General features: G+C 38.2%; 1 protein-coding gene across 5 annotated transcripts; it reads right to left on the bottom strand.

Annotated features, from left to right (window-relative positions):
• Positions 1-2,785: 2,785 nt before the first annotated feature.
• Positions 2,786-24,230, bottom strand: uckl1b (uridine-cytidine kinase 1-like 1b). Of its 5 annotated transcripts, none has more exons than XM_043224336.1 (15): positions 24,137-24,230; positions 18,510-18,703; positions 18,311-18,417; positions 15,969-16,139; positions 15,081-15,152; positions 14,811-15,000; positions 14,662-14,723; positions 13,070-13,086; positions 9,215-9,313; positions 7,968-8,061; positions 7,543-7,605; positions 7,263-7,385; positions 5,938-6,045; positions 5,302-5,458; positions 2,786-4,234 (listed from the first exon to the last, which is right to left on the bottom strand). In XM_043224336.1, exons 1-15 carry the CDS (start codon positions 24,208-24,210, stop codon positions 4,155-4,157), a joined length of 1,611 nt encoding a protein of 536 aa, XP_043080271.1. In that variant the 5' UTR covers positions 24,211-24,230; the 3' UTR covers positions 2,786-4,154. The 5 variants fall into 5 exon arrangements, with proteins under 5 accessions (XP_043080271.1, XP_043080270.1, XP_043080273.1 ...); XM_043224335.1 differs by lacking the exon at positions 13,070-13,086 and adding an exon at positions 10,595-10,614; XM_043224338.1 differs by lacking the exon at positions 24,137-24,230 and adding an exon at positions 21,472-21,791.
• Between the last annotated feature and the right edge of the window lie 943 nt (positions 24,231-25,173).

Below are 25,173 nucleotides of genomic sequence, written 5' to 3'. Positions count from 1 at the left end.
GAGTGGGATTTGTTTAGTTTTAATAAATCCTTTTAATGCTGTCCCAAGCAGTACAGAGTAATATATCTGCGGTCATGCTGTAAATAAATGCATTTAATGAACATTTTGTGACACTGACTTGATCTGTTTTTCAATGACTTTCATTTGCACCCATAGATGGGTTTTGAATAGGTTTATTCATTCATTGTTGTTGTTTTTTTAATCAAATAAATAGCAATACAACATCTTGTGAATCTGTAAAGTTACATGTTATTAAAAAAAAAAACGTTTTCGACAAAGTCTTAGCACTGAACAGTTTTGTAACTCACAAATAAGTGAACGGATAACTTCTGAAAACAACACATGTAGTGCATAGAGGTGCAGTGATATAGCTTTTGTGATGCGGCATTTAGGTGGTTTGGAGGACCACTGGTTCATCCGCGTGGGTTTCAGCGAGACGGTTTTTCATGGGCTGACGAACCTGAGATTGACCGAAATTCAAGCATTCTCAGGTTGGACAGTCCTCGAAAGCACCGCTCATCCGGGATGGCCAGGTCCCGCCGACCACAGATTACTGGCATCGTCTTGAAAAAAAGAAAAACAGAAAGAAAGAAAGAAAAGAAAAGAGAAACACTATCTAAATCTAGACCGGCCAAAGAATATTTTAGCTAAACTGTAAATTTAAATTGTATCCATTTGGATGATGAGAAGAAACCCATTGAATGAATGAATGCACATTTTCGTTCTTTCTTGAACGCAGGAAAAACATGGACATTTACAACAATATGTGAATATAGAATAATAATAGATGAAGAAACACAAAAGCTCTGTGTTACTAACTATCACATTTTCCGTTTGACCAGTATGTAAAAATAAAGCCAATCCGGAAAACTGGACACTATAAAATTAGCAAGATTTCCGCGATCTTTAGGTTGCGGTCATTGCATGAATCACGCTTTAATCACTCAACACGACCTTCACAAAAACACACTGATCAAATCTTACGAAATCGCATAGAAATGTCCCCCATAAAAAAGTACATAATATGCGGCCTACGTAAAGAAATGAATAATATTAAACTAAAATGGGTTGCATTTTAATGAAAAACTCTCTAAATTTGTCTGCCCTTACAGTATCTATCATGCTGTAACGTATGCTATATTATATCACGATGTGCCAACTTTCGCGCCTTTCCAGTTGGAAACCTGCACCTTCCAACATCCACAACATCTAAATAGCTACATGCACGCAAAACACGACTCATTCATTATTACGAAGCAAACCCAAAGAGTTTAAGCAGAGGCAACTGTCATATTCCAGCTACTTAAGAGACGATCAGCTCAGCCTCGTGGCTTCACAGAGCAACCGTCCCACAGCTTTAACCCTCCATACGGCCTCTCGAAGCTCAACAGACCTCGCTCCCACCATCACTAGCACGACGTGCAACATCTGGAAATCTAACAAATGCATTCACAGACGCAAACCTAAACGTGTCAGCCCAAACAGACTGGATTTCTCACCTCCGCCTTACCTACAGACGGAGCCCTCAGGTGAAGCCGGACGGCCGTGGGGTGATGCTCACACGCTCGCTCCCTCCAGCGCTGTGACCCGCAGGGCCCTCGAGAGCTGCTGGAGATGCTGCAGAGCTCTGCCACACACACACACACACACACGCCTCCTTCCTGTTTGTCACGATGAACAAGCTTGTGGTAAACTTTCCATGACACCTCAATATTGAGGGCCACCAGAGCGCGTTTCATTCATCTCACCCCGCTCCCTTTTCGAATGCCTTACGTGACGTGGTGATTGTTTCACGACGGAGGAAGAGCAAGATCCTAGCTCAGATGAAAATGCTGGCTAAATATTTACCTTAGTCTTCATTTTAACCGGGAGCCGTATCAACCCAAAGCTGTATCAGTCGCCTACAGTAATACATCGAAAGAGGCAAGTCTGCTCGGTACATATTAATTACATGTTGTGCGAGGAAGTAAAATATAAGGCGATCTTTTAGCGCGGAATACACCGAGCAGGGTGGTTATTATAGCTTTGACTATCATATATCAGAGTGGAGGTAATTATGGAAACTGATGAAAGATTGCTAGGTTAGTTTCCATGTCAAGAGGACAACCACAGCATCCTTCCTGTGCGTTTGAGACATGAATGAGTTTCAATCCCACCGTCTGCGATACAAAAAGCATACGAAATAGAAGAAAAGTGGCATAAAACAGTCGAGCGCATTCTTCGGACAGATTTTGAATGGAAAATTCGCTGATGTGAAACTCTCAGACATGACATTTCATTTACGTCCACGAAAGACCGGCGAGGTGTCGAAAAGAAACACTAATACACCACGGGTCTGTGCGTTTTTGGAAAAAAAGTCGCTTGTGCTCGGCAAATCTATGTTTATTTGATCAAAAGTACAGTAAAAACTTGCAATATTGTAATGTACTCTTTTCCAGTTGAGTATATTGCCAAATCTAATTTATTTTTTTGATGCAAAGCTACATTTTTGGCATCATTAATTCCAGCCTTTAGTGTCACATCCTTCAGAAACGATATAATATACTTCATGATTTTAATGTCACTTTTCTTCAGCCTAATGCTTCCCTGCTCAAAAGTATTAAACAAACCAACATAAAAAAAACCTCACTAAACCTCAAAAATCTCACTAAACCTAATTTTCTAACCAGTACTGTGTGTATTTTTATAGACGCGTATGCAGTTAGGATCATTACATGAAGCACATCGCAATTATTACACTGCCATCGATCCCATTCAATCAAATCAAATGCGCAAGAAACATCGATTCGGTTTAAATTAATTTATTATGCAAGGTGTGGATATGAGTCAACGTCTTGAAGAACATCAATTATACAGCATAGCAGTCATTAAGCAAAAATATCAGACCGACCAATCGGAATCAAGTATTCCAGAACCTGTGCAATGACAACGCAATTAAATAAATAGCTAAATAAATCCTGTTGTAAGACAGAAGTCACAGTAGATACATTCACTAGGCCTTGACATTATCATGGCAGATCTCAGTGCTTCCCAATTAATATAATATTGTAGGCATTTTAATATCAAACATTAAAAAGAAGACGACTTATTTTGTATATTGCAGTACAATTATTTTTTTTTTTGGTTAACTGTTGCACACGATGAAGCAGTATTTTCATGACGAAGTAATTTCTTCAAGCTAGGTACTTTCTCAAAGTGCTCAGTGGGGTAAAAAAACAACAACGATAAAACGGAGAGATATCAATGTGACATCCATAACAAGAGCGAGCGCAACGCCCATTGGCTTGAATTTCAGGCCAAACACCAACACTTCCTGTGGGCTAGTTTTGTTCTTGCGTGTCCCGTGCGTTCTCGACATCAAGCAGATGCCTGCCATATATGGTGAAGGCAGCTACAGACTCGCTGGACAGGTGCAAGATGCTGCACTTTTGTGGATCGGAAAAAAGAAAAGAAAGAAAGTTATTCTTACGGCGACATTATCTAGGTGGCATCTCTGTGTCTAAAAACAAATGGCCGCCGATGATGATACAGATCACATCTACATTTCACAAGAGCTGCTCGGTTTGATACACAGATAGAGAAACCCTCAACATCTTCAAATTTTTTCAGAAAACGGTACAAAAAAAAATAAAAAATACAGAACGCAGTTGTGAAAGTGTAATTGTTAACAGCGTGCGGTTTGGTCAGCAGCCGTCTGCAGGTAAAGCGCGCGCGAGAGAGAGAGAAAGCAAAGATTAAAACAAAGCAACGCCCACACATTTTTTCCGATGAAGTGGTCCTTCAAAGAAATTCACTGTCTAAGAGTAGCAAGCGCTTTCAGTCTCGCTTTACTCTCTGAAACTTGACTGCTGCATAAAACGGTGTACAATAATAAAAAAAATGACACGCTGCTTGCCATGACGAGGCACACAAGCGCCAAAAATACTAAACGTCAGATTCCTAAAATGGCAACAAACACGTAAGGCGATGAATCAACTGCATGTACTTCAGAATCGAATGTTACACGCGACTGTACTGTAATATCATTAAATAACTCGCATTAAAAAAAAAACATAAATAAAAACGTCACATAAAACACTTCTGTTCTGGGAGTGCCAAAAAGTATAAAAATATTTTATAATGTACAAATATCCGACGCCACGATGTGCCAGGCGTCAGCAGCTGGGCTCGTCCATGTCGTCATCGCTCCAGTCTGGGGGAGCGTCCGTGCCAAAATAGCGATCCCCAAAATTTCCTGGACCAAAAAAAAAAAAACAAAATCAAGAAAAACCATCATGAAAACGTAAGCACATATCTCAAAATGATCATTAATGCAATGTGTCTGGATGTTGTTCCCACAGCTTCACAGACAAGGCTTAAACCCAGTCCTAGACTCGTACGCAAGTCTGAGGCATTTCAACTAAAAGACACTTGAACCGACCCACCTGAAAATATTTCAGTGCCTTCAAGATGTACATCAGTAATGTTTTTTTCCTAAGAACATTTATAAAAAAAAAACAAAAAAAGGCCTGCTTAAATGTCCTAATCCTGGTTTAGTCTAAGCCCTGTCTGTGAAACATTATTCTCATTAGAGTCCCCTTACTTCATGTTTTTTATTTTTATTTTTTTAATAAAATGGTTTAAATATGATCAAAATTCTGACCCACCTCCCTTTAAACAGTAACTTTTATGGTTACGGCTTCTATAGATAGAGTATATTTAGTATTTAATACTGCTGTCAAATAATTAATCATGAATAAATGCTTCTTTTTTTTTATAATACAATATTGTGTATGTTTATTATGCATATATAAATAAATACATGCATATTTGAAAATTATTTACATGCATATGTATATTCATGTAATGTACATTATTTATAAATATACCTCATATGTAAACAAAATTGTGTGTGCGTATTTATTATGCATGTATAAATACGCACGCATGCATGCATATATGTAAGGAAAATGTTGTTAATATAAATTATAAATATAAACTGTGAGCAAGTCTCTCTCCGGGAAAACAGATTTGAATTTATTATCTAATCATGTGATGCACTCAGTGTTCGAATATATAATAATATGCATATTAAAAATAACTAATGTCACATTGCAAAAACCTTAACGGTCCCACAGGTCCTAAAAGTAAAAAGTCGTCACTCTCCGTTAAGCAAAGAATGGTTTTTCTAACGATCTGGGGTGACATACGAGCCAGACATGCTCAAACGGCCCGTTTGTGTACAACTTCCAGGACAAAAGCCACAGTTAATCAGACAAGAAATGCCGATAAAGACTCATCCGTGATGGAGATAAATCTCACCTATGCCGGGGATGATGTGGAACAGGTCGTTGACCTTCTTGTCGACGGCGGTGGTGATGATTTTGACCTGAGGGAAGGCGTAGGCCACAGAATGGACGCCCATCTCAGCCATCAGCAGAGACACCAGCAGGATCTTATCCTCCTGAACGTCATGATCCTACACACACACACACACACACACACACACACACCTCATGAAGAAAGTCCCATTCCTGCACTCCGCCCTAACTTGATATTCAACAGCGAGCCATTTATTTCCCCCAAAAAAAAAAAGACATCCCCACTACAGAAATAATGCATGATTCTAAACGTCGGCGATTTGTTTTTATTTCCTGCATCTTCTGTGCTAGTAAATCAATTTTATTTAAACCAGTGAGAGCGTTAGTCCTTGCAGTGTGTTCTTATTCCGTTGCCAAAAACGGTCACAGAAAGTTTGATGAATACAGCTCAGTAGAACGAGTGAGTGTGTGAGAATGTGTAAAGTTATGTCATGCTCTACGGCTGCTGTCTCTGCTACGCCTACACTCACAGACGAGCTGGGCCGCTCTACGTGTGGTGCCTGAGGAGGAGTGTGTGTCTCTGCCACTGCACACCATCGCTTCCATTAGACGCAAGAGGTGCGGAAAATAGACTTACGAGTAAAACTCTGATGGCCATCATGGCTGCCGCTCCGGTGGACACGGTGCAGTCCATCAGAATCACGTGATCCTCGCTGATGTCTTTGGGCAGACGCAGATAGTGCAGCTGGACGGCGATAGAAAAGACAGGTGAAGCGTGCAGCAATAACAGGTCTACATGAAGCAAGCCATCAAACTGATGAATAAGAATTAACTTATTATTAAGTGAGCTCATGCAGATACCTCATTTTTATTTAAAAATTTTATTTACTCTATATTTTTTTTGCATTGTGTAAAATTAATAAAAGCAACTGTGACTTCTCAAAATCCAAAAACAAAACTTTCACCTGAATTAAGATTATAAAAGTTATTTTAAAAGCACCACCGACTTTATGCTACGCTATACTAGCTGTGACGGGAGACGCTGGCAACTAAAAACACCTTGGACGGGAAAAAAAAAAAAGCTAATCTTATAAAAATAAAGCATCCGCATGAACTCAAATAAAATTAAATAAGCAATGTTCCCCTGAACTCCTGACACATTGCTTTCTCATATTTTAGTCCGTGCAATTTATCAAAGGTATCACTCCTTTGAAATCGTTAACATTTTCATAACTAATTGTAATTTAATTACCCATTTTTTTTCTCAGTAACAGCAACAGATTAGTTATGTTTCTTTTGTAATGAACAACGCTGACTGCCGTGAAGAACAGAAAGACACGAGTAAGACTAGAGCGCTGTGTGTGCGTTTGTCTCAAACCAGTGTTTTCATAGGTTTAGTTTTAAAAGAACTAACATTTCTCATAATTTGAATTATTTAATTGATTGCAAATCCAAAAATAATAAAAAAAGCAATTAAAAATGTTAGATTCTTAAAAGAAAATCTTTAAAAGAAAAAACAAAACATGCTACACTTTAAAACAACAAAAAAAATAAAAGGAATGTTATAAACTATAAAATACCTATAATAATTTCTTGCTCATAAAGACACAAAACTATCTTTAAAATAAAAAACTATTTTAATAAATAAAAAAACTAATGGTAACACTTCAGTTTGAAAACCAATTCTCACTATTAACTACATAATTTGCTGCTTAGTACTCGGTAAGGTAGTTGTTCATTGGAGGTATGAGGGAGGATTAACAGATCTAAAATATGGTCAGAATAAGGTATTAATATGTGTGTTAGTAATAATACTAAACAGCCGCTATGCCGCTACATATTCAGCAAATAAGCAACTAGTTAAGAGTGAGCATCGGTCCCTAAAGTGTTAACGTTTTGCTTTATCTCTCTTAAAGTGCTGTGTAAAATCTGGGTAGTAGTACGAGCAGAAAGGGGCGTCACCTCAGGCTCTCCTGTGTCCTGATTGGTCTGGATGAGGATTTTGCCAATGCGGACGTCTTTGCACACGGCCCTCAGCGCGGGCTCCATGGTCTCTCCCGCCCTGAGAATGGACACACCCGTAATCTGCTCAAAACAAAGAACAGGGAGAGTCTGTGATTTCCTTTTAGGGCCTAAACCTGTCTGCACCGCACACAACAAAGACATTTCAGTACGACACCGAGCGAGCAGATTGATTAGACCGAACCACCAAGAGACGGCACAAAACAACGCTTTCCCTCACCCTCTTCCCGTGAAAGGTTCGGCCCTCGTAGTCTTCTCCTTGCGGGGTCTGAACAATGTGAACCTGCAGCAAATAACAAACAACTGTAACGTCAAGCCGTTTTTGTCCAGGCATGTCACATGTAGCTAAACTGATCTTCCTCTCTGATTAAAAGCCACAGTAAAATGTCAGCAGCATCGTGAAGCTCACTGTACTTCTCCTGTGAGCGTTTTAAGCGTAAAGGTCGCCGTGTTGCTGCTGCGCCTGGCTAAGACGATTTCTATCGTTTGTCGAGTTAGTGCGACTTTCCACTGCGGTGGACAAGTGAGACGAGTTTCCATGTTGAAGACGAGGCCTCCATGCCCACACGCGTGCTGTTGTTAGGTCGCCATCAAGATTACCCAGCTATCCCTCCATCTTCACTTGATCTGACGCTCTTTTCTCACCTGAGATGGAAGGAAGGACAGTGCTCTCTCGATGAGAAGCCGCATTAACCTCTTGGAGTAGAAGATGAACTCGTCTCGACTGGTCTCTTTATTTCTGCAACACAAGTGCGATGTAAATGTACTTACTAAAAAAACCTAACAAAAACAAGTATAACCTTTTTATTAAAAATATATTACATATTTAATTTTTACTATTTTTTTATATTTCTTATAGTTAAATCAGACATTTAAGACCTCATAAAACAAATAGACCCATGTAATTTTAATAACAGGCATTTACGCAGGGCATATAGTAGGACTTCCCCTATTTTAGCATGCAATAATCGGTAGTTTACGTTACAGTCTGTCATAACCACATTCAGCTTGTGAGATGGACAAAAGCAACAACAAAAAAAACTTTCAAAATGAGTAAAATTCAGCCACTGGCTTCTGCTTCTTGGTATTAGTAGTTGGTCAATACATAATAAAGAAAGGAAAATATATTTTAAGAAACCTCAATAAACAAAAATAAATCACACAAAAACAAGCAAAAATAAAACCAAATCAAAACAACAAACCAAAAAAAACAGAAAGCAAAACTTGGCTTAAAATTAAACAATATATACCTCAAAACAAAACCAACCGAAAAGAAAACAAAAAAACAACAAAAACAAATGAACAATAATAAAATAAAAAACAAGTATAAAACATAATATAAAATCATAAAAACAGAAAACAAAACTATACTACAAAAATCTACTGAAAACCACAAAAACAAACAAAACGAAAACTAAACAACTGAACAAAAACAAGCAAACTAAAAACAAACAAAGCTATGCTTAAAAACAAACAAAAAAAAAACAGGTGTTACCTCAAAACAATACTAAAATAGAAAAAAACGAAACAACTGAAAGCTAAAAAAAAAAATTAAAATTAAAAAGCTCCAACAGCACATCACTGGGTATGATGTTACCTCCTGTTGTTGTTTGTACTTAAAAAAAAAAAAAAACTGTGATTTTTCTCTTTTTGCATATTGTTGGACATTTTGTCAACTTCTATACAATACACATTTTCGAACTAAAAGCATCAAATCTATTATTCTGTTTTGCATAAGGTCTTCACTCTGGACAGCTATAAGAGATCCTGTACAGTTAGTCTGGACACAGTGCATACACTGCTGTGAGACAGAAGTGCAGTGTGTGAGTGTGCGCGTGTGTGTGCACATGTGTGTGTGTGTGTGTGTGTGTGTGTGTGAGTGTGTGTCTGACCTGATGATGGTGTGCATGCCGCGGACCTGCGGGGTACTCTCCAGAACACTGAGGGTCTGTGGAAGGGGCTGGGCCTGATGGGCAGACGCCAGGGCTGCCCTGTTCCCATCATCACACAAACAGACACAAACAGACAGGAAGTCATCAACACAGCTTCATTCCAGCACTACACCGGTGGAGAGAGACACATGCTCACACAAGAACTGCTAGTGTCACCCAAACGCTAGCACTCAACCGTTAATGCAATGTTAGAGGAGCGCGTGAAGCAAGGACTTAGAAGCATAAAGGAATGATTTATATAACAGAGAACCAAAGGACAACCCCCAAATGAAAAACTGACCCGTCTATGAATGTAGTGTTTAGATATATGCACATTATGGAGGCCACTTCTTACATTTCTTGTCATTTTTATGGTTTAAATGTTCTTTTTGATGAAACGTTTTTTTCATATGGTTGGTCTGTTGAAATGTTTGGGATCATTTTAGTTTTTAAAATACAGCAAAGATGTGTTAAATCAATCAAAAGTGACAGTAAAGACTTTTAATTTGTAACATATTTCATCTGTGAATAAATGCTGCTCTTTTGAACTTTCTATCCATCAAAGGACCATGAAATGATCATACATTGACGACAATAGATGTTTGTTGAGCAGCAAATAAGAATATTAGAATGATTTCTCAAGGATTATGTGACACTGAAGACGGAATACATTACATCTAAATTAGATATATATATATATATATATATATATATATATATATATATATATATATATATATATATATATATATATATATATATATATATATATATATATATATATATATATCTATCTATATATATATATATATATATATATACACACTATTTCACAATATTGCTGTTTTTACTGTGTTTTTGATCAAATAAACAGCAGTCTAGCCGAACATAACAGTCTTTTCAAAAACATGACAAAATTAAAAACAAGCTCAAACATAAATAGTTGTGCATTAAGTTTTCAAACACTTTCTGAAGCCCCTGTTCGCTCCAGCTTGGTTGATCACATCTGCTAGAAAGATTCATGAGCAGGTCAGGCTTTTTTTGGGGAGTATCCCGTGATTCAACTTCACAAGCACTCAGGTCAAAGACTGCATCCTGTCACAAACAAAACACCGCCTTCAGCGCAAACTATGACCAGCTTGAGCAGAACTGTCATGCCATTGCTTTACATTTGAATCAGATGCTTCATTAAAACGCAGGAGTGACAACGTGCAGTCTTTGGAAATCACACCGAGATCCCTGCTGTTCTACTTATGGTTATAATACAACAGCATAAAACATAAAAAAAAACAACAACAACAAAAAAAAAAAAAAAACAGAAACGAAAGCAAATCTCCTCACATATCCCAGCGGAGCTTTCTCTGTGGGGAAGTGACAAACAACAGAAAAACAGACAATGACAACAGGAAGAGAGGGAAAAGAAAAGAGACGTCACACACTATCAGGTGAAGGAGGATGAGGTGGTCACATGACTCCGAGTGGAACAAGAGTGTGACAGCTGCCATCGGCACACAGTGTGCAGACCACGATTACACCATTCAGTCGGGTTTTAAAGGGACAGTGCACACAAAATGACTATTTTGTCATCATAGAATACCAAAAAAGCTAATGTAAAGCGTGTGTGTGTCGTAGCCTATGTGGGGGAGCGGATGGAAATTCAAGTCTTTCTTACACGTTTAAATATAACGAGTTCTGACAGGTTTAGACGATTAGTAATGGAACAAATGAAGAGTGATGTCACTGACCTCCTCTTAAAGTCATAGTTCACCCAAAAATGAAGCTTCTGTCATTTACTTACACTCACGCATGTTTGAGCATCCGTTTGATAAATATGGTATTGTCTGTGTGTTGATCGGTGTTTACTTGTGAATATAAAATCAATAGGTTCAGCGTATGAGTCAAACGGTTCATATAAAGTCATTTTAACATTTTTAATCATCAACATTTTGGCAGAACAGGCTCTTCCACGGAGGGACATATTTCTCAAGCTTCTTTAAAAATGTAGACAGTTTTGTTTTAAAGAGTAGCCTTTGTACTGAAAGAGATTCCTGGCACACTCCGTCTCTCACTTTTCAAATTCATAATATTGTGACGATGCATCACAGCATATAATATCGTGAGATTTGTATCGTGTGTCGTGAAGTAACATGCAAAACACAAAAAGAAAAAAAAAAAATCAAGCACGTGAGTTTAGAATGACATAAATGGTAAGTTTATGTTTTAAGTGAACCGTTTCTTTAACCTATGCAAGCTGTGACAGTACCACGCAAATACTAATAAATACTTTAAACTTGAGATTCGGTGTTGTAGCTGTCATCCTCTCATTCACTCTCGCTGACACAAAGGTCTGTTACATCCTGTGTCGGGGGCTGTACTTCCTCAGGTTTGTCTCTCTCTTCCTCTTCTCTCTCTCTCTCACTCATGTGCTGTCGTTTCAAGCCCAACGGAAAAACGAAAGTCTTTGTAGTAGACATAGGAAACTTCAGTGCGTGTGAGGCACCGTGTTCAACAATAGCTACAGAGACAACCATGAGAGAGAGAGAGAGAACGAGAGGGGAAAGATAGAAAGAGCAAGAGAAAGTAAGAGAAAGGGAGGTCAAGGGGAGGAAGACAGTGGAGTATTTTTAGACGCGGCATGCAGGGAGGGTGTCTGCTGTAAAACACTGAAGGATGGAAAAACAGAAGGTATCTGCCTCCCTCCTGACTGCAGCGCTGAGCATCTATCCTCCCGTATTATATCATGCCATGAGACCATCCATCCCATGATGCTCTACTGGATTAATCAGTGATGCTTTGTGGTTTCCCATAAAAATAAAGCTTGACCTTTGACCTGTTTTTTACATGTTAATGAAGAATAAGAATGATCTTATATATATCTTATCGTAATAACACTTCTGGGTCATATTTTTAATAATAATAATAAAAAGAATATTATGTAATGTAAAACAAAATGTAAAACAAACCCCAAAAACATACTGCATGAAAATAACTATATTTCTGTTTCATATATAATTTATTTCCAAATTATTTTTTTGCTATACATTTTTGGTTTATTTTATGGTGTTCGTGTTATATGTAATTGCACATCTAAGTACTGAGTAATATTCATTAGCTACAAGTACTTACTATATGGTTAGCATTAGGATTAGTGTTTGGCTTAGGGTTACGTGCATGTAATTATGCATAATTCATCGTTATTACAATAGTAAGTACTTATAACAAGGAGATCTTAAAATTAAGTGTTACCTTTTTCAAAATTAATTAAATATAAATAGAAGAAAAAGTCCAAAAACTAAATGAAACCTATAACTGCTTTTAAAACCCCCCAAATAAAACCAACAAAAAAACTATGATAAAAAAATAAAGAAAATGTGATTTAAAATATTAATAAACACCATATTACCAAATTATTAAATTAATACTGAAATAACACTTTAAATAAAAATACATAAATTAAATAATTAAAAAAAAATATATGCTGAAGTGAAATATGACAGATGTGTCTTAATGGTATTCAAATTCACTTGATCCATTATTTAAAAAAAACCAATGCTCACAAAGACCAGTGTGCAACATGAAGAGGCGCTGCCCTCTTTTGGTCTGTACAGGAAGCGCAGCAGGGCTCAGGAGGAGGAAGATGCCTTACTGCTGTAAAGGGCAGAGTTCCCCCTGATCTGATCTAGGACCAGTTGTGTCCCTCATGCATTTGTGACTGCTCTGGATAACATTATCAGCCGATTGTCAGGAGCGAGCCCAGATCAGTGTCGAGGGGGACAGGGGCGACAGGAAGTGAGAAGATGAGCGGTACTACTCTACCTGACGCTGAGTTCACGCTGTGTCACCACGAGGAGAGCAAGAGAGGAGGAGAAAACAATCCAGTGCAGTGAGGAAGCACGGCCAAACAAAACGTGTCACACCAGCATCACAGAAAACCAGCAGGCCCACACAGAATCTGCTTTAGAGGGGCTTTCTGGATCAAGTTGAGAGTATTTTTTGGTTTTTTTTCACGTTGATAGCTGACAATATCAAATGTACCAAACTATTTAGCGAACACGAAAATGTAGAGCTTTGTAAGACAAATGTCTGAATTTTGATCATCTGTGGGTGCAGATTCCCTGTGGGCCTGAAAATGAGTTACATCATTTTCTGTTTAATATTGCAACAATGATACAACGTCAGATATTAGTCCACTACAAACCATTCCCAATACGAAATGTACAAACGTTATTAAAACTACTTCTCAGGAGGCGCGCGCCGCACTCTGATTATTGCTCTAATAAAAATCGCAGGAAAAACATTTAGGAGGAAACAATGAAGATGAATATAATTTTCATAATCAACAAAACACACTGCTGCACTATAAAGGGAATATTAATGAAGACGTCTCGCAAGGACTGAGACTCTTCTTTGATAATTTTATATGTATTTATAAGTATTGCAATTTTGGCTGAGTGACTTATAGGAATAGTTAACCAAAAAATAAAAAGTAGATATTTCACCCACCCCGAAGCCATCCTAGGTGTATATGACTTTGAGGGTTTTTTTTTTTAAATGTATCCTGGCTCTTCCAAGCTTGGTAATGCTGGTGGATAGCAGCCATTATTTTAAAGCTGTAAAGTCCCGTACACACCTAGGATGGCTTCGGGGGCCGGTTTCATTTCATTAATCCCCATGTGTGCTTGTTCCTGTTGGTCAATCTGGCATTCATCAAGACTGAGGAGGAGCTGGGTGGAAAAAACCCTGGACTGCAATACCTGCTTCAACCCCTAGATGTCAACTCTTCATACAGTACCTTTAATATATTACTTTTAATCTAATATTATAAACACATTAAAATCTATGTTAATTAAAATGTTGTAATAATTCCTAATTATACATTTTTTATTATCTGTTAAAATACCAAAATAATTACGTTTTTGTTTGCTTATTACACTGTATGTGTGTGTTCTATGTTTAAATATACAGAAATATATACACACAGTACGTTTACTGAAATTTATTTGTAAATGTACATTTTATCAATATAAATATAGATATTTAATATATAAAAATAACTTTTCCTGAAATATATACGCACGCACGTATTTGTCTAATACACGTATACAATACACGTTACGTTTCATTTTGGATGCAATTAATCATTTACAGCACAATTTAACATAATAGTTAATAACTATAGTTTATATTTCTGTTAAAATGTTATTAAACAGGTGGCCTGCAATATTGTGTTTGACAATGAGCCTTTAAGACCACAGAAGCACTTTCTCTACAATGACTTTACAAGCAGCATATTTCATCCAGAAGGGGGCGCTATTACACATCTGAAATTCTTCATAAACAACCTAGTGATGAAGGATGGCCTATACCATGTCCTCTACTGCTAGATATCACACGTCTGTGGATCTTACCTCCTCCAGTTGACTGTGAACGTGCTGTACTATAAGATCAATAGCCACCATGTTGCCGCCACCTACAGGAAATAAAGAACAGGCATTCAAACTCAGCTACAGCATGGCAGCGTGTGCGCGCTGTGAAGCATCCGTCACGGCAGACTGACCCCGGGGCACCACGATATCCGCCAGTCTCATGGTGGGCTCGATGTACTGTTCAAAAGCTGGCTTCACGAACTTGTTGTACTGTTTGATGACTCCCTCGATGTCCCGGCCGCGCTCCGTGATGTCCCTCCTGAGCCTCCGTACCAGCCGGATGTCAGAATCGGTGTCCACAAAGATCTTCATATCCAGCAGCTGAAACACAGGCCGTTGAGGTCATTGAGGAAGTGGAGAAAAACAAGAAGTGACCAGATTCTGAAACGCCTGACGTTTACCTTCAGCAGCTCTTTATCTGCAAACGACATGATGCCCTCAAATATAATGACACTGGCTCCGTACACCGTTTTCTGCAAGCAGATCAACGCTCATTAAAAATACTAGCAGAGCTTAGTTTTTAGGAAAATTGTTTTTCTTTGTAATTCTATTATAGAAAGTTAAATTTGCTTTTACATGCAGGTAAACAAAATATTTCAGCCATTTTAAAAGTGAGCATTTTATGTTATAATTTTTTTGTTAGTTTTTAAAATGGTTTATTTTACTTCTACATGTTTATGATTTAATTATAACTATATTAATTTTATTGCTAGAATGATTGTGATTTTTTTTACTTATTAAAAAATAATAATTTCAATTCGTAATTTTATTTTTCACAATTCTAAATGGATTTTCAAAATGACTCATTTAAATTTGATTAAAGATTCAGTTGTTTCAGATCATCTTAACGATTACATTTTATGGTTTAATTTACTTTAATCGTATATTTTCAAAGACTTAATTACATTTACAATTATTTATTTCAGAGATAATAATTTACACATTTGGGATTTATTTATTTACATAACATTTTCATAAGGTTTTTACGATTTCATTATTCATTTAAAATTCTTACATTTTCATGATTTTATTAACCGATAGTTTTGTCCATCAACTCACAACCGAGTTTGGGAATTTAACAAAGTCGCCAGTTTTCAGAAAGGTATCTTTACCGTAGTGGTTTTTAAATTATAAACCAACTCCCAAAGCAGCTTCCCCCGACACCCATCATTTACACAGATATGACACTTTAAGCAAATCAGAGCAGATGAGGAACAACAAACCCGCCAATAAATTTCATCAGGCATACAGACAACCATCTTCTCCACGGCCTGTGTTTCTCCACTCACCCACTCTTTCTGCCGGCCGTGTGTGGTGAAGTCATACACCGGGATCTTCACGCTCTTGCCCTGCTTGAGTTTACGGAGAGTGTGCACCAGCAGGATGAAGTCGAAGGCGTCTGGATGGTCAAAGTTGTAATCGTTGCTAGCAGCCAGCAGCTGCTGTTCGGCCGTCAGCACCTGCAGGAAAGACGTCACGGCACGCTTACATCTATGTGCCAGCGCCGCGGCCTTCAGGTCAGAGGTTCAAAGCAGACAAGGGCTGATCCTTGAGCAAGACGCAGGTTCCTCCAGATACTTGCGATTGCATATCATGCATTTAATAAACCTTACAAGCTTCCAGTGTGACGTTACAGTGGTTGAACCACTTCAAAATGAATGACGAAAATCATACACGGGGGGAAAATTTTTTTGTTATTACAGATCAAAATCTCCATCTATTCTGCAAATGTTCAGTGTCCGCACAACAGTTTGTAATAATAATAGCAAAACAAAATGTTTATTGAGCAGTCAATCAGCAAATATGAATGATTTCCTTAGGATCTGGAGAACATTCAGCCTTGGATATATTTTAAAATATCCAAAAAGAAAGCAGTTATTTTTAATTAGAACATTAATTTGACAATATAACTGTTTTTACTGTCGTTTTGGTCAAATAAATAAAATCATAAATGATAAGCATTAACAAACCTTTAGGAAAAATTATACATACATTAAAATAATAATGAACTAAACTAACTAATACAGCAGTCAACATTTCAAGTGGATCCATTTCAAGTTCAAAGTTGTCCTAAGAGCGCATTTTGCTTTTAGGTTTGAGAACAACTTTGATGAAAGGTTTTGATCCACTTCAAATATCAATATATGTACATTTCCATTTTGTTAATATTAAGTACATTCATCCCAGAGTGAACCGTCTATACGAGTTGCGCTTTAGCTAACGTTCTCCAGACAAGATACCGTCTTGAAATATGTCCATGGAGGGATATTTTCTGCGTCTTTAGGTTGGGAGTTGCATGCAGACACAGAGCCAGCGTGTGGTCTCTTTACCCCCGTCCTCTCGTCAGGCACATGGCTAAGGTCAGCTGAACTAAATTTAGGAGGAACATTTACGCACGCAGGTACATGTACACAAACACACTCACGGGCCCACACTCACTGCTTCATCTGTGCCATTCTGCCTTTTCCTCCTCATATAAAGATCATGATTTCTCTTCAGATACAGAACAGCTAACTCGTCTAGATCCCCCTGACAGTGCCGGCTCTCAGTAGACACGTTTATATGGACACTTTTTTTTGTCTTTTACGACTAAAATGATTCAGATCGAAAGATATGGAGGACTTATTACACGAGACGTAATCTAATCCGATAGGGTGTTTACATGGGCCTGTGCTTTTAATTTTGGGACACGCTATAAGTAGCCTAACAACAATAAATCAAAAGCGTTGATATTTTTAATATGCATATATAAACTGCTTATTAATGACTATTAATGTTGTAATTAATGTTGTAACTGAATATTCGCTAACGCTTAACTACTGATTCACAGCGTGTAGTTATTATTAAATATATCATAACATTGAAAACATTCATGAGCAGCTCACGTCAAAAGATCAAAGCGTTTCACTCTGAAACACAAAGTACAACGAATATCATTTCCATAATTACGATGCCGTCTCCACGGTTTGAAAATTGCGCCCAACCACACTGCATCTGCAGGCATTGTTAGAATTAATAGAAAAAAGGTTAGTGATCCACAGGCTAGTAACACTACTTCATATACTTCATTTTTATGTAACGCATATTACATAAGGTCCTGCACATAATACTATTAGTAGGGAGTAGTGCAACTTTACAATGATTTTAGGTGTTCTTCAATGGGTTGATTAAAAAAAAAAAAAAAAAAAGCTATTAAGAAAGAATTTGGGAACTTAACTCTTAACAACCATCAATACCGTAGGAACATGCTTATGTGGTCATTTAAACCGCTCTTCAGAAATGCAGCTACTAGAACCTGACAAACAACTGGGTTTGGGGCCAAATTCAGTTGCAGTTTTTCAAGAACTGCATACCTTCAAGTTTGCCAAGAAATTGTAACAGTAGAAAATATGCATCCATTTCATTATGTCTCAAAGTCGTGTCAGTCATCGTGGCGATTTCTCCCGTTTTGCTTACTTTGATACCTGAAGTGCTTTCTCCAAAACCCTGCAATCGCAGCCAGTGTTTTCGATTCGGCTAAAAAAGGCCAAATCGCAGAAATGGGTGCGATTTCCCAGAACAACCCAGTTCACCGAAATCTGTAGAAGGGACGTTTCATGCACGTGTGATTTTCAGTGAGATGCCCCGTTACCTTGTAGAAGGAATCCATGGACAGAAGAACGACCCAAGGAACGTCCAAGGCTTCGATGATTTTACGAGCGACGGTTGTTTTGCCTGAAGCGCTGCCTCCACAAAGCCCTGTGGGTGCAAACAGACCGGTTGAAGACGATTTGCGCTGGAGAACAAGTTAGCATTGATTTTTCCTCCCCCAAGCACTTTAATACACTGACCGATAACGAAAGCTTCTTTGGACTGGGTCCCGTGTTCATTGTACCACGGCGGGCGTCCAGCGGTGTAGATGGTTCTCTTACTGGTCCGCAGCAACGGAGGCTCTGATTTGCATTGGCTGGTGGTTCGTTTTCGAGGCGACAGGCTGGTATTGACGGATGGGAGGAGCCTGTCCAGAGAGCCTTCCCCACCGCCACTGTTAAAAAGAGGAAATACAATACGGTGAATGAGACAAGCCGCATCCCGGCTATTTCCTGTGTCAACTCTGACTTCCTGCACGCAAACCGTTAACAAGACGAACACCACGACAATGCGTCGATGCATCTATTAACTACCTTTATGTAGGCGATAGGCAGTGCGGCTTCTATATAATTCGCTGAGGGAACGCTGAAATAAAGATCTGAAAAAAGAATGGCGTCATAACTGTTGTACTGTGGCGTAACCTCCGGCACAAACAACACCTGCCACATATTACACTGAACTTAGCAAACATGTCATCAGCAAACGTGGCAGATTATCATCAATAAACCAGAGATAACTGAAATATTAGCGTTATCATGCCTGTTAGAAATTATGACAATTCAGCTCGAGTACAGCAGCTGACCTCGTTTGTTCAACTGGTTTTAAACATGTGTTTGATCTCTTGTTATTAATAATGAAAACATTAGCCGGTGGCAGCATAGCTTGATTAAAGATAACTCAAAAAGCCCTGAGGTTTGTAATCGTGTGGGTGAAGTACAGCTAATATTCTGTTTACCATATCTGATGTTCTCATATTAAAACTGTTCATCATATATATTGATCATGTCTCTTTAAAAAAAAACTTGGATTTCAATCTAGGGATGCAAAATCTCTCAAGTTTCATAATTAAAAAATAGCTTCATTTCTCTTTCGAAGAGGAACTGAAGTCTTATGGGGTTCGAAAAAGCATGAATTGGAGTAAGTGATTCCAGGCGGTTCATTTTAGGGTGAACTATCACTTTAATTCAATTAAAAATAAAACAACATCAATGGTATCATATGGATGGACTCAAATGTGCTCGCAAGAAAGCTGAATAGCAACCATCTGCTTAAAGCTAAATATTGCATATTAAAACAAAAACATAAAAAATGGCCACTTAATAACAAATTTTTTTTTTTATAAAAATATTAAATATAGTAGTAGAGCTCATAAACAGCAAGAAACTAAAAGTTTTAAAGAAAAATACTTACTAAAGCAGGCGAGAAAGCCAAATGTCCACAGAAGGTGTGTTCGTGTACTTGTCCATTAAGAAGTATACATAAAAAAAAACAACAAAAAAAAACGTAGCCTACTCTCGACTACCAGTCTATAAAGTTTAAAAAGCCAGTCAGATCAAGCAGGGTTACATACCGTGGATCTATGCATCTATGGTACAACTGGTAAAACTAGAATAAAGCGAGTTTATGTCTTGTGTGAATAGAGATCACCTTGGCTTTCTAGTTTATCTGCCTTGCTACAATATGAAAGTGTGATAACAGATAAGACGGCAAACAGTGGACCCTGCCCCTGCACTGTCAGAACAAAACAAACCACTGTGAAAGAGTGTGTGCAAGAGCCTCTCTTCAACAGCCTACTTCACCAAAACCATCTTCACTTTGTGTATGAGGTCAGCTGAATGGTCAGAACTTAGAACAGAAGAAATATTTGCCAGTGGAGAAACATTTAATATTTTAAAACAAAACGAAACCAACAATAATATCAAACGCTGCCAGCTGTTTTACTTCGTGGCAGATTTTACCTTTCAATTGCCTTTCAAAAGAAATGTAAGTTATTTAAAATAATAGGCATTTGATTATGAGTGAATGCAAGCATATTTTAAAAATCATTTGGAGGCTAAAAAAACCCCAAAACAGCATTTTTTGACGATGAGCAACTTTTTACCCCATATTCCGTGTGCGCTTGTGTTTAGTGTCCTTCCAGCTTGTGTGTGAAAAGGAATAAAGGTTTTCATTTCAACAGGAAACTGCAGTGATTAGTGTTTTTCTTCAGTTTTGCAGAAACGTATAGAGGCACATATTTCCAATAAGCCTGTGTTGGTAAAACTACTTTGTTCCCGTATCAGTGCGTGTCTCTTTAAATGCTAATGAGCTCTGTTCTTCCCCCTCTTTCTTGGGGTGACCAGCCATTCTCCAAGACTTTTAACTTTATCTGCATTCATCGCGAAACTTGCTAACACATTATTAGGAAATATTAATAGTTATGGGTCAATAATCAGCCTGTGCAGAACTACGTCACTCTTCCAAGAAACCCAGAACAGCTTGATCTGAGAAAGTGATTATTGTTATTGGGGTTTAAAAACAATATCATTATACATACATTAATCTTCAAACACCATGCAAAAGTGAATTCTCCTCATTACGAAACAAACTCATCTACATGTTTGATTATATGAAGTACAGCTAATATTTTGTTTACCATATCTGATGTTCTCAATGTGTTGATCTAATATAACCCTAGTTATATTACAACTAATAATTTCACACGTTCACTTTTTTTTTTTTTTTTTTTAATGTAAAAGAGCAGCGTGAACGTCTTTCGTGTTTCACGTTTCCCAGTCATATGAATCTGTAACAACATGAGGATAAATAAGGTGACAATCTTTCCTTTTTGCTAAACTGTCGCTTTAAAAACAAACACACACACACTTTAACCTCAACGACAGCACATTAGCAACTCCTGGTTCGCATCACGAGTTCACGCTCAAAGATGATATGAGAATGCACCATTGTGCAGGCAGCTTATTAATATTTTCCATCAAACATTTAACCAAATCGAAACCTGAAGCTGGGGTTTTCTGCAAATCCATGAATCCGATGCAAATCATCTCACAGAAACACAGCGAGCGGAGAGTCCTGTCAGCGACAGCTGAATTAACCCGGCGACTGCGAGTCGAGAGCGTCCCAAACACCTGACGACGGACGCAAAGATGCTCCCGGGCTTACCTTCCATCCGCCCTGAGAGCCCAGCAGCCTGAGATCCTGGCTCCCGAGTACGCTGGGAGTGTGTTCATGACGGGTGCGCAGACACAGACGGACGAGAGCTTGGTGCTGGGACGCACACATACACACACACAGACGCTCGGAGCGCCTGCCCTGCAGCAAGAGCCACAGAACAGGAAGAAAACGAAAGTGATGCGGAGGGGAGGAAAACAAAACTGTGCTTTCCACGTCGCTTTGGTTTTGTTTTCTCCGTCACAAGTGTTTGGTTGGCTCTCTCTCTCTCTCTCTCTAATGTGCTACTACAGACCCGGCCAACAAACGTAAGAGGATAACCTATCCTGCAGATTATGTTTGGCGGGTGGTATTAATAGCAGCAGGTTGGAAACACGCAGAGAGCGCACGCCCCCCTCCGCTGGCCTCTTATGGGGCAGCTCGTCTAGAGCGGGCGAGAGGAGCGCTTCTGACTTGTGTTCTTAGGCGCGGAGCGTAAACAAATCAGGCTGCTCTGTGAAGCGGAGAGCCTGGACGTGACAGCAGGTGTCGTGCCGTGAGGGCTCTTCATTACACCCTAGGGCTCCGCGATCACCTTATCAACCGAGCCGTCCTGTGGGGCGTATCTCCACCTGCCCCCCTCCAGGGACACCCCGCGCAAACATCATGATGAAACCCAGCCGCCACTGACTGGAACAGCACAGGCACATCCACAAATACATATGAAACCATGCGTTCTGTGGCGTTCATTAAGGTCCTGTCGAAAGCTTAACGGACAAAAAAAAGTCACAGTATTTACGTTTTACTATTATAGCGATCACTTAATCCTTTTCAGGTTATTAAAATCGGTTCATTATCTGTATACCAAACATAGAATCCACCAAAAAAAAATTGTTTACACACATAAACTGCGACAAAAAAGTCTAACAATGTTATATATTTTAAATTATATTAATACAGCGAAGTATGCATTATATGCTGATCACAAATAACACTTAGAAAGAAAATAAAATAAAAATGATGTTTTTTTTATGCTTTTTTTCTTTCTATTCAAATCCTGAAAATAAAGTGCATAAGAGAATCCTATAAAAATATTAAGCAGCAAAACCAAAGAAACGATATCAAGCAACCACAACCACACATAATATATGTACCGTGTGTATTTACACACAACGCACATGCATTATATTAAGACAATATTTATATGCGTATATTTAAATAAAGACCTTTTAAAAGTTTTACCAAAGCTGCATTTGTTTGGTCAAAAACACATTATATGAAACAATATTTTTCACAATATAAATGAACCGTTTCTTTTTTTTATTATACATTTTAAAATGCTATTTATTTCTGAGATGCAATGTTGAATTTTTAACATCGTTACTTCAGTCTTGTCACATGATCATCCTGACTTGTTCCTCAAGAAACATGTCATTATTAATGATGTTAAAAGAGATCCCTGCTGTATACTTATATTAAAGCTACACTACTTTTCGAATAGATGAATACGAATAGAAAGCTCAACAGAACAGAATATTTGAAACAGAACCTCTCATCGTAAATGCCCTCATAATGACCTCGGATCAAATTAATAAAATAATTATAAATGTAAAAATAAGTATTAACTTCTTTAAAATCCTCTAATCTTTTAATTATGCAGCAACCTATACATAGTAACCTAAAAGAAGCATATCCAAAAACCAGAAGAGCTGATCCAATGATTTATCTACTTAGCCTAGTAGATGCACCATTACATGCGTGATTATGGATCAGCTCTTCTGGTGCTGTATTATTCTACGCTTCACAATAACCCATTAAACCTCTCATTCTCCTATTACATTTCGCTCCCAAAGGTCAAGATGCCCTCTTTCCACCTCATGTCAGTTTTACACACATGGAGAACATTCCCAGCAGCAGCTGGCTGTGTGTAAATATCCAGTAACACGAGCTCTGCCAGCGCAGGCTTGAACGAGCGCGCCCTCTGGCGGCGGAGCGGAGCGGAGCAGCGACCCAAAGCGAGCACGGGGATCACCTTCACAAATACAGAAACTATAACGAAGACACGGTGCACATCGTTACAAAACACAAATCAATTTAATAATTTGTTTTGTGGGTTAGGGCAAAGCACTCTATGTACACGAGAAAGCAACCACGTGCAATGAAAGACTACAGGTGTAGTTCACATGGTCTAATTACACATAATTAATAGGTGTGACAGAGAAACAGCCCACGGATATGACATTAACGGAGATGCTGATGCATATATAGCTATGCAAATATGAGTCACTCATCTCCTGCTCTTCGCTACGTGCGCTTCACTGCCAGACACCAGCAACGAGCAGAAAACCGCACGTTTACCTACAGAACGGTTTACAAAGAAGACCTTTTAAACACATTCAAGGACCAGATTATGCGGAAAATATCGATACACTAAAACAAGACTGTTATTGTCGAGACGAGTGTCCACACTACTAGGAGGCGTTCATAAACGTTATCAGACGTGTGTGATGAACTTGTGTGCCGTAAAGTGTGAGAAACACGCGAGATGCAGCGGTAACTCCAGCACGCGCGACAGCTCAACCGTCGCGATTCGCTGTTAGCTATGTATACACGCGCATTAAGAAGACAAGAGTCTTAATAACTTTGAGTGTCAGGCGGTAAAGAGATTAAAACCTACCTTGTGCAGCGAATAGATGGTTTATCTCCACACTCCATCGCTGAGAGCCTTCCGTCTCCGCACACGGCAGACATTGTTAGTTTCCTATTTGACAATCAGCTGTTGCGACTTTAGGCTTCACTAATGCTGCCGGGATATGTAGTTCCATATTTCATAGGGTCGCGCTTGTCTTTGGGCAAAGAGAACTACAAATCCCAGAATGTAAACTGTAAAGTACATTTGTAAGTACAGTTGTAGGGGGTACCTCATGGTAGCGTTTGCTGTAATGAATTTAAACTTTCCTGTATGCTAATTAGTAAAACATCTTATATGCTGAATTTAGTAAGTAAAATATAATATTACACATTTCTTTTTTCAGCAAGGATGCACTGAATTGATCAAAAGTGACAGTAAAAGGACTTTATTAACATATTTAATAATATACATACCAAAGATCCTTAATAGTTGCCATCTAAACTCAAATATCAAATGTTTAAAATAAACAGATTTTGCTAACTGTATTTGGAAATACATATAGGCTATATTTTTTACCTTTTGATTTTTGGGCGACATTAGACAACGAATTTATCCAATCGCAAGAAAACAAACAAATCAGTCAGCCACATCTTTGTCAACATTTTATTAATTATTTGAGGGGTATTAATGCACAGTTAATACACCAGGGGAAAAAGAGAGAGAATAATAGTTTAGATTCAGAACTCTTGCCAACCTAGGTAAAAACTTTAAAGGAATAAAAGATCATTTTGTCCATTACTCTCGTTATTTGATAAGTATTAATAGATTTAACAGTTTCTAGAGCGTCTGAATAAAATCTATGTTTTTGGATCATTTATTTGTACCTGTTCGGACTCATTTCTAATCAAACGCAATGACTTTTATTTGTAAACTTCTTTAGAGGACCTTCTCCGTCAGACCTGCGGTGGGTCGAACTCTAACTTCGTAAATCCTCATTTCACACAAAAGTTGAAGTAATGAAAAGAATGACTTTTAAAAACTGGCAGGGGGCTCCACTTTCTACAGACCCCCTTAGTACAAAA

This window comes from Puntigrus tetrazona, chromosome 23 (genome assembly GCF_018831695.1).
Source record: "Puntigrus tetrazona isolate hp1 chromosome 23, ASM1883169v1, whole genome shotgun sequence".
NCBI classification, from domain to species: Eukaryota; Metazoa; Chordata; class Actinopteri; order Cypriniformes; family Cyprinidae; genus Puntigrus; species Puntigrus tetrazona.
This window is presented reverse-complemented; position numbering and strand designations above follow the sequence as displayed.